The 14,978-nt window shown below is 32.5% G+C and overlaps 1 protein-coding gene across 1 annotated transcript; it reads right to left on the minus strand.

Annotated features, from left to right (window-relative positions):
* Window positions 1–438: 438 nt before the first annotated feature.
* On the minus strand, window positions 439–2,382 carry LOC139866866 (peroxidase 64-like). Its single transcript, XM_071855158.1, has 4 exons — window positions 2,167–2,382; window positions 1,898–2,086; window positions 938–1,100; window positions 439–836 (listed from the first exon to the last, which is right to left on the minus strand). The coding sequence occupies exons 1-4, from the start codon at window positions 2,380–2,382 to the stop codon at window positions 439–441; spliced, it is 966 nt and encodes a 321-aa protein (XP_071711259.1).
* Between the last annotated feature and the right edge of the window lie 12,596 nt (window positions 2,383–14,978).

A 14,978-nucleotide genomic window follows, 5' to 3' on the forward strand; every position in this document is an offset into this window, starting at 1 on the left:
CCTCAAATCCTCACACTCACATGTGTGAGTAATGTATCATAGTATTATACATTTGAGAGTGTGAGGAATTCCCTCAAATCTTCACACTTTGAAGCATAAAAATATACATTAATAACTCACACTCATTTGTGTGCAAATGCAGTTTCATTTTATTACGTCAAATGTGAAGTTGATAAATGCACACTCTTTGAAGCGTGAAAATAGTTATAAATATGCGTGTAGATTAGACCTTTTTGTTGTAGTGGTTACTCCGTATGTTACAATTCAATTCCATGATAACATCGTTGATTATAGTTCTAAAAAAAAAACACCAAAGTATATTAATTACACACATCCACACGCTTACAATATAGCCAATTGGTTTCGATTTAGGAATACATACAAAATAAGAAATTTCAATGCTAAAGAAATCAAACCGGAATAAGAATGTGCACAAAATCAATTTACCCATCTACAATTCAACCTAACTTCCTGACCACCACAGGGTATACTACTCATCTTGATCATGGACTCGACAAATGCCTTCTCAAACTCTTCTCGAGAATTCGCAAACTTCGTAACCAATGTTTTGGTTGTTGGGTTAGTAATTAAGGCTTGATCAGAAGTGAAAATGCTCTTTCCTTCAAGAAGTAACTTGTAGTATTGGTTGTCAAAGATGGTAGGCGATGAATCCAAATTCGCACCCGCTGCTCTCACTTTGTTATGCATTGGGCATACATTGCGTAAGCTAGCTGCGAATGATCGTTCCATCGATGGATCAACGTCTTGTTTGGTTGCAAAGTTGTGGATCCTGTTTTGGAATGAAGAGCAATGTGCAAAACCAAGAGTATGTCCTCCTGCAAAGTTTCGTAGGAAATTGTAATTGTTGTTAATCTATCTAATTACACAACAAATAATTTTGAGGATTGTTTTGATTTTAAACAAATTGAGAATGTACCTGAGAGTGCAACCAAATCCTCCATAGAAAGACCTCTTTGCGCAAAACTTTGTTCGAGTTGAGATATGTTCGAAGTGGGAGCGGGCAATTGTCTAGTTTCTAAAGCTTTTGAAATTCTGCCATCTTTACGCCCGGTTGGCACAACCCAATGGGGACCTCCAGACTATAATACGAGTAAGGTTTAGAGTTTAGAGATTAGGACTTAGCACTTTTTTAAATGTTATGATAAGGGGTGTGCGTGTTTTTATGTTTTGTATAGTAATAGCTTGTTACCTAATGTTCACAAACCCTTGCACTTACATAATGTTCTTGTTACCCCAAACATAGTAAAAAATCTCATTTCTGTTCGTCAATTTACTCGTGATAACATTGTCTCTGTTGAATTCGATCCTTTTGGATTTTCTGTGAAGGATTATTTGACGCGCCGTCTTCTTCTCCGTTGTGACGGCACCGGGGATCTCTACCCTGTCACTTCACCATCTAATCAACATGCTCTCACTATTAGTCCGGTTACGTGGCATCAACGTCTTGGTCATCCAGGGCATGATGTTTTTCGAAAGCTTCTTTCCAATAAAGATATTATTTGTAATAAAACTAAGTCTTCTGTTTTGTGTCATGCGTGTCAACTAGGCTAACACATTATCTAACAATTATTTGCATCAAAAGAGTTTTGAAGCGACTCTTTGGCGGCCGCTATTGACCGGTTTCAGAGTCCAATGGGAGAGAAATCACTTCTTGTGTAAAGGCACATATGGCTGAAATTGAACCATGACCTCTATTTTATTTTATGTTACATGTCATTTAACCACTAGGTTAGCTAACAGCTTATACGTATAGCGGGTACATGTGCTATATTTTAGTATTTGGAAACAATAGTGTCACACTGTCACCAAAAAGATAAAGGTGTTTGATGTTGCGATTCAAACGCTAAGAAAAAATAAAACATATATTTATACTTACTAGATGAACTGCATCTCTTGCTGCTAAAGCAACGATATCAGCACACGACACAGTACCCGGACATGCAGCCTCTAATGCTTTCTTTGCATTATCAATAACATAAAAAGCATGAAGCGATATGTTTGGTGGACCATCTTTCTCAGCTTGATTGTTTGTGGTCGAGTTCAACAACACCGAACCATCGCAACCCTTTAAAATCAAGTTTTGAAACCGAATGAAGAAACGAGTTTTAACGGATCAATAAAGACTAGTAATGAAAGTTAACTTACCCTAATGAAGCAATCATGGAATTGCATTCTGAGAAGTGCAGCAGGAACTGTTCTATCATTCAACATGGCTTTCTTTACAGCATTTGTAACAGTTGATTCAACATTGGGACATGTTTGATCATAATAGTTGGAACTCAATGCATTAGCCTCATTAAAACGGATTACTGCTAGCACAAAAAGTCCTAAAAGAATTGAAGAAAGATTGCATGATGCCATTTAATTAACAAATAAAGCTTAATTATTTTTTGTTGTGATGAAGATTAATGAAGGTCCAAGTATTTGTAGGGAAAAAAAAGATGGTTTTGTTTCATTTTTCAATAAAATAGTTAAAGGTTTTGTATTGTGGTGTTTGCAAATTTGGTAACCAGAAACTGCTTAGGTTTAACATTGTGAGTTGTTAAGGCATAAATTAGATTTATAAAATTGGTAGAACGTGTAAGTATATTATTGTAAGCTTCCAAATTACTTTTCAGTGGTATCTTTGAGTTGAATAAAAGATTTAAGTAACCAACTTAATTATACTTTAAGTTTATTATTGACAAAATTTCATTCCTCGTCCCTGAACTTTACATCAAATTTGACTACATGTCCTTTTTTTTTTGTGCATTCCTCGTCCCTAAAGTATCAAAACACTACATCTCTCGTCCTCCCGTCTACTTCCTGTCTATCTCAGTCGTTAAGTCAAGCATGTACAAAACATGTGAGGGTATTTTAGTTTTTCTTCCTCTTTGTTCCCTTTACCCCTTCCTTATAGACTTCTCCCTAATTCAAACCTAAAAAAATATAAACCCTAATTTCTAATCAATTAACCAACACCCTTAATTAAAATAAAAAATGAAATTAATTAAATCCAACTCATTAATTGGTTGTGAAGTATCGATCCTGTAATCTTATCTTACTCTTTTTGGTTGAATTGAAAGACTCGGCTTCTAATTGAGGGATCTGGGCTTGTAAATTTTTGTAATCGACTTCTAATTGAGGGATCGATTTCTAATTGAGGGATCTGTGTGAACAGCGAGATAAAAATAGCTTGGTGGACTGGAACACACACAACACGATTAGTTGTATCAATAACCTGAAGTTAATTTTGAAATTAATATTAAATGAAAGATAATTTACAATTAAAATACTGTACTAGGAACGCTAATGGCGGAAGGAGAATTATGTGATGATACGTCGACTGCATCCATGTTCGCAGTAGAGTAAATGATACAATACCTAATTGATTACTGAGTACTATTATTCTACCCTCTGATTAACAAACAAGTTTCACATATTTCCATTGGGTTTACACATAATAATGGCGTTAATGGACTATCCTTATGGGATCCACTTGTACTAGCTGATGACGTGATTCCGGTTATTACGTTTAAAAGGGTTGAGACAATGATCAAATGTTCTTCATCTTTAGATAAGCCCAGATCTCTTAATCAGAAACCGAGTTGGATTTAATTAATTTCAATTTTTATTTTAATTAAGGGTGTTGGTTAATTGATTTGATTTCTTGATTAGAAATTAGGGTTTATATTTTTTAGGGTTGAATTAGGGAGAAGTAAGTAGATAAGGAGGGGTTAAAGGGAACAAAGAGGAAGAAAGACTAAAATACCCTCACATGTTTTGCACATGCTTGACTTAACAGTTGAAATAGACATGAAGTAGACGGGAGGACGAGGGATGTAGTGTTTTGATACATTAGGGGCAAGGAATGCACAAAAAATAGAATAAGGACATGGAGTCAAATTTGATGTAAAGTTCAGGAACGAGGAATGAAATTTTGTCTTTATTATTTCTTAGAAATCGTTTTATCAATTGGTTACTTACCTTATGTATATATTAGCTAGAAAATACCTACATAAGTTTTTCTTTTTACTTTTTGTACTCGTATAATGTAATTAATATGTTTTATAAATACAAATCTAGACCCTTAGTTTAACATCTAGCAGCGTTTATATACAATTTGGTGACCAATTGTATAAACTTTTTCATAGATATACATCTCATGAGGAGACGAGGTTTAAGTGGTTCTGCTTTCTAACATCTCAGACAACTATATAAAAGGTGTTGCTAAATTATTACTGATTTGAATATAAGTTTTTTGTGAAAATACCGTACGCGTAACATTAACAATAAGCCATGTTGTGATAATTATTACGGAGTATATTAGTATATAACACCTTTTCAACCATATCACCATGTTTTATAACACCGATTAGAAGAATGTAGTGTATACAAGTATATTGTTTCACTTGATTAATTTTTTAATATATAAATAATAATTAATAATTGTAATAGTTTAATTAATACATATATACTCCCATGTTTATTTTATTATAGATACAAAAATGGAGTGAGTAGGGAATGAATTAACTAGTATTACGTAGGATAATATTATGTGCTTTTGGTAGGAATGATCAGGTAGGCAACTAAGTTCATCACTTCTTTACAATAATATACAACGCACTGTCTTAATTAAATTACAAATCTAATTCAATCGTAAAACAAGTAGACAGTTAAATAGATATTGAATTTACCAGCATCTTTAAGTTTTAGTTGAAAATATCAAATTTAAAGTTTTAAATAATTACTTTGTACTTTATTTGGCAAAAATGCAAGTAATTAATTAAGTTTAAGATCAAAAACATCTATTATTTCCTGGTATGTATCCAGTTGTTTCAACATTTTAACTAGATGACGTTTTGAGCATGTGCAATTTAGGCAATCGAACTGAGTTCAAAATATTTTAAAAGTACCTAAAGTTTAAAAGACCTACAAATTCTTGTCATCGCGACAGGAAAAAAAAGAGAGAAACAAGTTTTTTTACTGGTGACGATGATAATGATGTTTGTGGAAAACGTTAATATATTTGTATACTCGCCTCTATCGATAATGGTGGCTTGGGTATAGGGAGTCTTAATTCGTTTAATGTTGCCTTGCTTCTTAAGTGGTATTGGCGCACATTCACTATTCCAACTGCACCATGGGTGAGACTTTTAAAAAGTATTCACGGAGATGACTTGGGATTCAATAACAGAGGATGTAAGTTTCGTGGCACTTTGAGTACTATAGTTGATACGGTCAAAGCTTTTAAATCGCAAGGTATTTTCCCTCATAATATTGTTCAGCGCAACCTTGGTAATGGTATCAATACTCGTTTTTGGACTGGTACTTGGATCGGTTCCAATCCTTTGGCTGAATCCTATAATCGTTTATTTCGACTTGAAACTCATAAGGATTGTACCGTTTAGAATAGATTTGATGGAGTTAACTTCATGTGGTCTTGGGCACGTAACCCTTCTCCTTCGTGTAACCTGTCAGTCCTACAAAATGTCGTCTCCAGCTCGACTCTTTCTAATGAAGAAGATTCATGGAAATGGCTAATTGAGGATAATGGGATTTTCTCTGTTAAAGGTACCCGTAATTATGTAGACGACATCATCTTACCTTCTTCAACGTTTCCTACAAGATGGGTAAAATCGGTGCCGATAAAAGCTAACTTGTTTATTTGGAGGTTATTATTGGATCGTCTTCCGTTTCGACTAAATCTGGCTCTTCATGACATTAACGCTGATTCTATCATTTGTCCACTATGTAGCATCGGGGTAGAGGAGCGAGATCATTTGTTTCTATTTTGTAATACGTTCACTTCACTTTGGCAACAACTCAAGACTTGGACGGGTATTACATGGCCTACTTTCCTTACGACTGATGTGACGACCCAGAAATTTCCGACCAAATTTAAAACTTAATCTTTATATGATTTCGGCAAGATAAGCAAAGTCTGTAATATTGATTCTCAAAATTTTTGAACTAATGTTATATATTCAGTTAACCTCTGACTATTGACCGATGATTCACGAACATCTATATATATATATATATATATATATATATATATATATAGGGGCAGGATCAATGGGGAAGTAACCAATCGGGGGGAAGCAAAAAAAAAAATTCGTTTTTTGAAAAAACTTTGTTCACGAAAATTATAGATTGGATGAAAATAAGAACATTTAGAAAAGACACTTCGTGATGAATGTTATTATTTTGGCGGGAAAACGATCGACAAAAATAACATTCAAGATAATATTGTTCGTGAAGAATGTTAACGTTTTTTTTCTTCATGTTTTGTGAAGTAAAATTTAGCCCGATTTAGGGTTTATGGTTTAGGGTTTGGTGTTTTGGGTTAATTCCATAAACCCAAAACACCAAACCCTAAACCCTAAACCCTAAACCCTAAACTCTAAACCGTTCGTGTTAAAAACTCAAACTAAATCCTAAATCTAAACCCTAAATCTAAACCCTAAACCCTAAATTTCTAAACCCTAATATCTAAACCCTATAAACTCTAATATCTAAACCCTAATATCTAAACCCTAATGTCTAAAACCTCAACATACGCTCGAAAAACACGATAATTGTTATATATTACTTCTTCGAGCGTGAACCCGTCAAAATAATAACATTCATCACGAAGTGTCTTTTCTAAATGTTCTTATTTTCATCCAATCTATAATGTTCGTGAACAAAGTTTTTTCAAAAAACGAAAGAAAAAATTTTTTTTGCTTCCCCCGCTTCCCCCCGATTGGTTACTTCCCTCTTGATCCTACCACTATATATATATATATATATATATATATATATATATATATATATATATATATATATATATATATATATATATATATATACACACACACAATAAGTTAGAATATTAATTATTCATAAATAACTTGCAATGTGTATTTAAAAACTGATTTATGTATATTAAATAAAGATATATACATATATATAATTTCAAGTTATTTAGTAAACGATAGTAACATTCGTTTATTGATTCGATTGATATTTAGATAAGTTAACTAAAACATTTAAGATGAACAAGTAAAACACTAATTTACTACAGTATTTTCGAATTGCTACAGTACCCGAAAAGCTACAGTGTTTTCGAAAATCACTATTTGCTACAGTGAAAACGACTTTGCTACAGTAAAACATTATTTGCTACACTAAAAACAACTTTGCTACAGTAAATACTATTTGCTACAGTAACACACTATTTGCTACAGTAAAACACTATTTGCTACAGTGAAAATATGTCGACAAACAAGAAAACAAAACATATTGGGTGCGTATCAGCTGGCCATGCGATCGCATGGCAAATGGGCATGAAACCCATGCGATCGCATGGGGTTCAGTTCCAGGCCACATCTATAAAGCTCGCAGTTTTTGCTCCGAATTCATTCACTTCTCTCAATCTATATCGATATCTCTCTATATTTATATTATAATTATAATTATAATTATAATTATAAATATTATTATTATTATTATTATTATTATTATTATTATTATTATTATTATTATTATTATATTATTATTATTAAGATTAATATTATTATTAATCTTATTATTATTAGTAGTATTAGTATTATTATTTATACATAAAATACTACGACGAGGTTCTGCTCGCATGTTTTCAAAATGGGTTTTGCGAGCGGGATATAGCTAAGGAAATTATGGGTATGGTTCGAGGGTATTGCTCGTGAGTCAAACTAGTGTTTATCATCTCCGTTGCGTCTACGTACTTTCCTACAATATTGAATCACAATATTGATACGTGAGCATTCAAATCTTATCTTTTATATATTAATAGTGTATCCATGTCTAGTGCTCGAGTATATATGTTTATGCATGCTTGTATGCTTTAATTTTGTCGTTAAACAGTTTATGATGAATCACGAATTTGATACATATGCTACTGATATAAAGTATATGATATGCATGTTTTTGGAAAGCTGGCGAAAAATTATTAACTTTTCATTTAGAAATCGCGTGATTTCAATGAACGAATTAAAAGATATGGTCAACTGAATTATGTTTGACGTTAATTGAAATTGTGTTTGAAACTGTGAATTAATATTTAAACAACTTGTCTATGAGATTGATAAATTGGATTTTTAGATATTATTAATCCAGTAAATGAATTTCTATATAAGGCACGTCTCGTTTTGTTGAACAATTGTTAAAGTTGACTGTCTTATCAGGTGTTAAAGCTTTATAAACACTATAGTCTGATTTTACAAGTATTGAAAAACTATGTGAAATAATAAAATATTTTCGATTGCCATGATAATTTAAATATAATATAGCTCCTGAAATAAATAATATTTTGAGTTTGATAAACTATAAATTCGTTCAATTATCAAGACTTATACTATGATAATAAACATGTATAGATTTAAAGATCATATTGGGTCAGGTTAACTTTTGAGATGAATTTTGTTAACTTTTGCATGTCGGTCTCGAGCATTAGGATTGTGATACACTATGACCTGACATAGCTTGTTAGACATGTATTGACCAACATATGTTCTCTAGGTTGAGATCTACGGTTATTTTGCATTCCGAGTTTCGGTCATATTTCGGTGAATGACCTTATGTGCTGCTAAGGTGAGTTTCATTTTCTCCCTTTTTAAATGCTTTTGAAATCTATATTTTTGGACTAAGAATACATGCACTTTACTTTAAACGCAATGGATACAAGTACATACTAAATTCTACACTGAGTTTGAACCGAAAATCCCTTTTGGTAACTAGTAACTGCCGGTTATAAGAACTGGTGGGCGTGAATAGTTGTATATGGATCCATAGGGCTTGACATCCCCATCTGTTCCAGGTATAGAAACCCTAGCCTGAACTATAAAACAGACGTATGCTATTTGAGGTTAGTACACGTTGGTTTGCGTGTATTGTACATGTTGGTTGCATGTATGTTAAAACAGGGGTACTTATTATATAGACGTTAAAGCTTAGTTACCAGGGTGTTCAATTTTGTAGAATATTTTGATAAACGTTTCTGGATGAAACAACTGAAATCTTGTGATCCACCTTTATATACAGATTATGCGCAACATTAAAACTATGAACTCACCAACCTTTGTGTTGACACTTTTAAGCATGTTTATTCTCAGGTTCCTAGAAGTCTTCCGCTGTTTGCTTATACGTTATACAAGCTATGTGCATGGAGTCATACATGCTTTATTTGAGAAAACTTTGCATTCATAAAATCATCACCATGTATCTTATTTGACTGTATTGTCAATGGATGTATTGTTAGAAACTATTATATACGATGATTGTCTATACGTAGAAATCATCAGACGTCGAAAACCTTGGATTTATATATTCATTTATGGTGTACCTTTTCAAAAGAATGCAATGTTTACAAAACGTATCATATAGAGGTCAAAACCTCACTATGAAATCAATGAATGATGTATTCGTCCAAATGGATTTGGACTGGTCATCACAGTTGGCATCAGAGCTTGAGGTCATAGAGAACCAGAATTTGCATTAGTGTGTTTAACTGGTAATTGTTAGGATGCATTAGTGAGTCTGGACTATGACCGTATCTGTTTTTACCGAGTTTTACTTATCATTTCTTGTCAAAAATTACATGCTTATCATTCTTAAGTCTAGATACATCTTACTGCATTGATTGCATGAATAGTGTATAGACAAAATTCATATCTTAACGTATCTGCTAATTCATATCTTAGCATATTTGTTACTGTAACTTTGCTTGACATCTTCCGAAAATTTCTCCGTGATTTATGGAATTTTGGTATTATATATACATATGTAAATTATGTATTGAAGAGTACCAATCTAAATTCTATAATCTATTTCATATCAAAAATCATCTCCCTAATTATACAAGATAGATCCCGTATCTAGTTCAAATTCCTTAAACTCCGACAGCTATTCCGATATGGATATTCACCTGAACTCCGAAGACAGTGTAACCGGAATGGATCAACCAATCAGCCATCACTTATTCTGGATGAATTGGGGATGGGTTCGTAGCCTGCTTAGTCATTGGAGACAAGAAGAAGGTGATCCCTTCCATCCACCATATTTCCCTCTTGGCGAAGAACCTGAAGCACTTACCGGCGAACCTGTTCGAGACACCATTTTCTCTCTCATTTCCAGAGTATCTCGTCACGATAATATACTATCTCAAATTCTAAATCTTATTCATCCGCTCGTCCGAACCAACAATCATCCCGGTGTAATAGAAGAAGTCAACGAGCTTCGCGCTCGGGTAGTGGCTTTGGAGAATATGGTGCAAAGGACCGGCATCAACAGTACCACCGACAACCACACCAACAATACCATTACCACCACCAACAACAACAATCGCATCGCAAACCTCAACTTCACAATATGTCCCACGAGCATCAACATCATACGCCCTGTAGATACCAAGGAATGCCAACAACAACAAACGATGAAGTATTGATTCATAACTTAATCGAAGAAATATTCTGCAGAGAATATGTAGTTTCTAAAAGTTTTAGAGATTATATATTCTAGTGCAAATTGTAAATTAGATGAGTGGGCGGATAGAAATAATGAAGTGAAACCCTGACTGGAATAGAGCGCTATTTACAAGCTAGACTTGTTATACAAGCAGCATCAATAGTACCGTCAACATCACCAGCACGTCAGTACTATCAGCATCGTCAGCACTAGCAGCACCTATAACATCACAAGATCCGCCAGTTCCATAATCACCAACATCATCACAAATCCACAACGCGTATATTGTATCAACGAGTTATGAAGTATTAACTCATTTCCCCTGAAGAAATTATATGTATATTATATATATATATATATATATATATATATATATATATATATATATATATATATATATATATATATATGAATTTTGAAATCAAAATAAATCTTTTCGTACTAAGCTATTACGTATCAATCTTAACTGGTAGGTACTACTCGGTTAGTTCATGTTACTAATATGCCTTGATGTACATCCTTCGTTAATGACTTAACAATCGTTAACTATAATCTCTGCTTCGACCTAATAGATTCCATTTCATAATAAATCAAGTGTATTATTCAAATACATGTTTGATTTTACACTTTCATTTTCTATGTACTTGAAACTTTCCAGAAAACATCATGCGTATCTTGCGAAACTCACAAGAATTCCACGAGCATGATGTTATGCGAGGTGTATACGAAATAGTTATATTTTTATTGCGAAATACTATTAAATACGATACAATTTTACACAAGTTATTTATTTATTTATAGAGTGGATATACCTAAACGTTGCTACAACACTATAGGCAGTGTACCTAATCGTAGAGTAGTATAGTTTTTAGTAAGTCCGGTTCGTTCCGCAGGGAGCTAGCCAAGTTTAACGCTATATTTTTTAACAACTATATTTGTATATATATATATATATATATATATATATATATATATATATATATATATATATATATATATATATATATATATATATATATAAGTAGTATTATTATTATTATAAAAGGGGATTTTTACCGTTTAATGATCGGTTTGTCGATTTTAAAACTTTAGTCGCAGTTAAAACCTAATGTAAAATATAAAAAATAAAAATAACTTAACTTAAAGCGTAAAGTAAATGACAATAATTAAAGTGCGATAAATTAAAATGTGATAAATAAAATGACAATAAATAAAAGTGCGATAATTAAAAAGTACGATAATTAAAAGTGCAATTAAATAAAATGACAGTAAATAAAAGTGCGATGAAATATGAAATAAAGGAATTATTCTTATTTAAACTTCCGTAATCATGATGTTTGACGTGTTGATTTTAGTTTATTACCATGGGTTAATTGTCCTTTGTCCTGAATTATTCAATATGTCCATCTGATTTTTGTCCATAACAGTCCATCAGTCATAAATATAAAGTGTGAGTGTCCTCGTCAAATTATTCTTATATCCGAAGTCAAATATTCCAACTAATTGGGGACTTAAACTATAATTACACCAATTTTCCTTGTATGTAATTCACCCCTGTTTTAATAAGTCCATTAACTATTAATCCATTCCCTTGTCCAGTTAAATGAACGATTATTAGTACTTATAAATATCCCGCCCATCGTGTCCGATCGAGTGTACATGGTTATTTATAGGTACATCTAATTGTAAATCTTTATATTAAATTAACGAACTATCATTCAATTAAACAAATATAAAGCCCATTAATAGCCCATAGTCTAATTTCCACAAGTGTCGTTCTTTTGTCCAAACCCCAATTATGGTACAAAGCCCAATTACCCCGTCTTTAATATTTTAGCCTAACATCACGATTACTTCGATTTAAATAAGCATAATAATAACTTAGCTACGAGACATTAATTTAAAAAGGTTGAACATAACTTACAATGATTGATAATAGCGTAGTGTTACACGGACAGAATTTCGACTTACACACTTACAACATTCGCTAACATACCCTTATTATTATTAAACTTAAATTATAATTATAATTATAAAATATAAATATAAATATATCGTGAGAGATAGATAGAAAAAGGATGTGTTAAAATCGATCAGAATGCGCGACTTTTATAGCCCCACATTTCACTGTATATCTCCACGAGTGCTGAACTTTTAAGCTTTAAACCTCCGCGAGTGCGGAGGTCTGGAATCCAGCTCACAAATTGAATTAAACGTGGGCTGCTTTGATTAAAATAATATAATATATATATATATATATATATATATATATATATATATATATATATATATATATATATATATATATATATATATATATATAATTAATTATATATTATATTATATTCTTGTACATAGTTGACTTGTAATTTTTGGTCCGTTGCGTCGCGCGCTGAAAGTTGGTTCATGTCTCGGTTCCGGATTTTTGAACGCCTTTTCGTACAATTTAATATCTTGTACTTTGTGTTTCAAGGCTTGTACTCTTGTAATTTTTAGACGTTTCTCATCAATAATTTGAACCACTTTGATTGTACTTTGTACTTTTTAGCTTTTTGGTCATTTGCGTCTTCAATTCGTCGAATCTGTCTTTTGTCTTCACCTTTTAATATTTAAACGAATATCACTTGTAAATAGAACAATTGCAACTAAAAGCTTGTCTTTCTTGAGGGATAATGCTATGATATATATGTTCGTTTTGAGCATTATCAAATATTCTCACACTTGAGCGTTGCTTGTCCTCAAGCAATATAGTCTTGAAATAAAAATACTAGAATCACTTCTTTATTCTTCACACTTTGTACATCAGTGATTTATATACGGCGGTATGAACAATGATAATAACGATGTGGTTTACAGTCCCACATGACTATGAAAATTTAGATCCTTTAAGGAAATTGGATCTTTATGAAAACATTTGATCTTTCAAAAATAAGATCTAGCTTTTACCCTAGATAAGTTTTCCGGAATAACCCTTCACCGGTGTTTGCAAAATCTTTTTGTGGGTTTTGTGGGTTTCAGATTTGAAAATTTTAGCTCAAAACTTGCGATTTTGTGTAACCCACTTGCTAACCTTGTATTGGGAAAGCAACACGTCCAGTATACTTGCTCCGTATATTACCTTTCGGTAAACTACCTTCCGGTTGTAAAGGAAAGCGTTGAACATGCAACTGTTAAGGCAATGTCCCGTGACATGCTTTTGATTATGGTCTATAACGTGTCGGATGCAATTACTATCCTTTGTAGGAGCAATAGTAAAGATCACCCTATAGTTTTTTTGGTCTGGCACAAGGTCCTATCTTTGACCATGCTATGCAACCACCGTTCTTACGGTTGACACTCGATTTGGTTCAGGTGACCTAATGAATTCCAGGTGAATTCCTAGGATTTTACGTTCAATGGTAATGAACGCATTGAAAATAGGATTTTCAGAAAACAAATCGGTTTGTAATTTGATCAAAATATTTTATCGTTCAAGCTCGAGTTTAGATATCATCGAATTCCATGAGTTTGAATTCTCAATTTTTAAGGTCAATCTCAAGGATTGAGTAATATCAGTCTTAAAAGCTGATTTTTGATCTTTAAAGAGATTATCCTTTCTGGGGATCTGATTCATTAGTCTTATAAGTTAATTTGCACGGTGCCTCCCATTGTACGAGACAGATCCTCTCATGGTTAGGATAAGTCTGACCACTTGGCGACCCTGTTTGATGCTGAGGTCCGTGGATTTCCAGCTGATTTTCGAGAAAACTTTTCAAGATTTTTCGTAGACTCTACAACTGGTCTGGACGACAACTTCCTGACCTAAATCAAGAAGCGCGTGTCTTTTTCTCGGAAGACTTTACTTCCTTTTAAATCAAGTGGCACATTTCTTTCAAATATATTATAAGAAATTGGGTAAAACTGATAAAATTGTCCAAAACAAAAGTATCTTCAATTATTTGTACACAAATATGTGATATATGTTCTAAATAACTTGGTAAATTTTTCCCACACTTGGCTTTTATTTTTCTTTCTTTGCCTTTTTATTTTTCTCTATTCCATTTTAAATGAATTCTAACGTTTTGGGTTGTTTCTCCATTTATGTTCTCTTCGAGGTAACAATAATTTCAGTGTTAACACCTAGTTTTATCGTTCATAAATATATATAAACATGATTTTGAGTTCATTTAGTTGAAAATTTTGAAAAATTTTACTAGAATTGGGTAGTCAGTATATAAGACTAGGGCTGTTCTTTATTATCAGAGAGCACTAGATTCTAATACAACTACTGCGTTACTAGTATTTTTAATAGTAACCAAGTGTTTAAATTAAAATTTTAAAAATCTGAAAGAATTTAACCCTTTCCCACACTTAAGATCTTGCAATGCCCTCATTTGCAAGAAATCAGTAACAATTTAAATTATTGACGGTGATTAGCGTAGAAAAATGATTAAATTTTACCAAAGTTTCCAAACATATTGTTGTTTATGTTGAATGATAAATGGTGCACA

The sequence above is a fragment of the Rutidosis leptorrhynchoides genome, chromosome 9, assembly GCF_046630445.1.
Source record: "Rutidosis leptorrhynchoides isolate AG116_Rl617_1_P2 chromosome 9, CSIRO_AGI_Rlap_v1, whole genome shotgun sequence".
Taxonomy (NCBI): domain Eukaryota; kingdom Viridiplantae; phylum Streptophyta; class Magnoliopsida; order Asterales; family Asteraceae; genus Rutidosis; species Rutidosis leptorrhynchoides.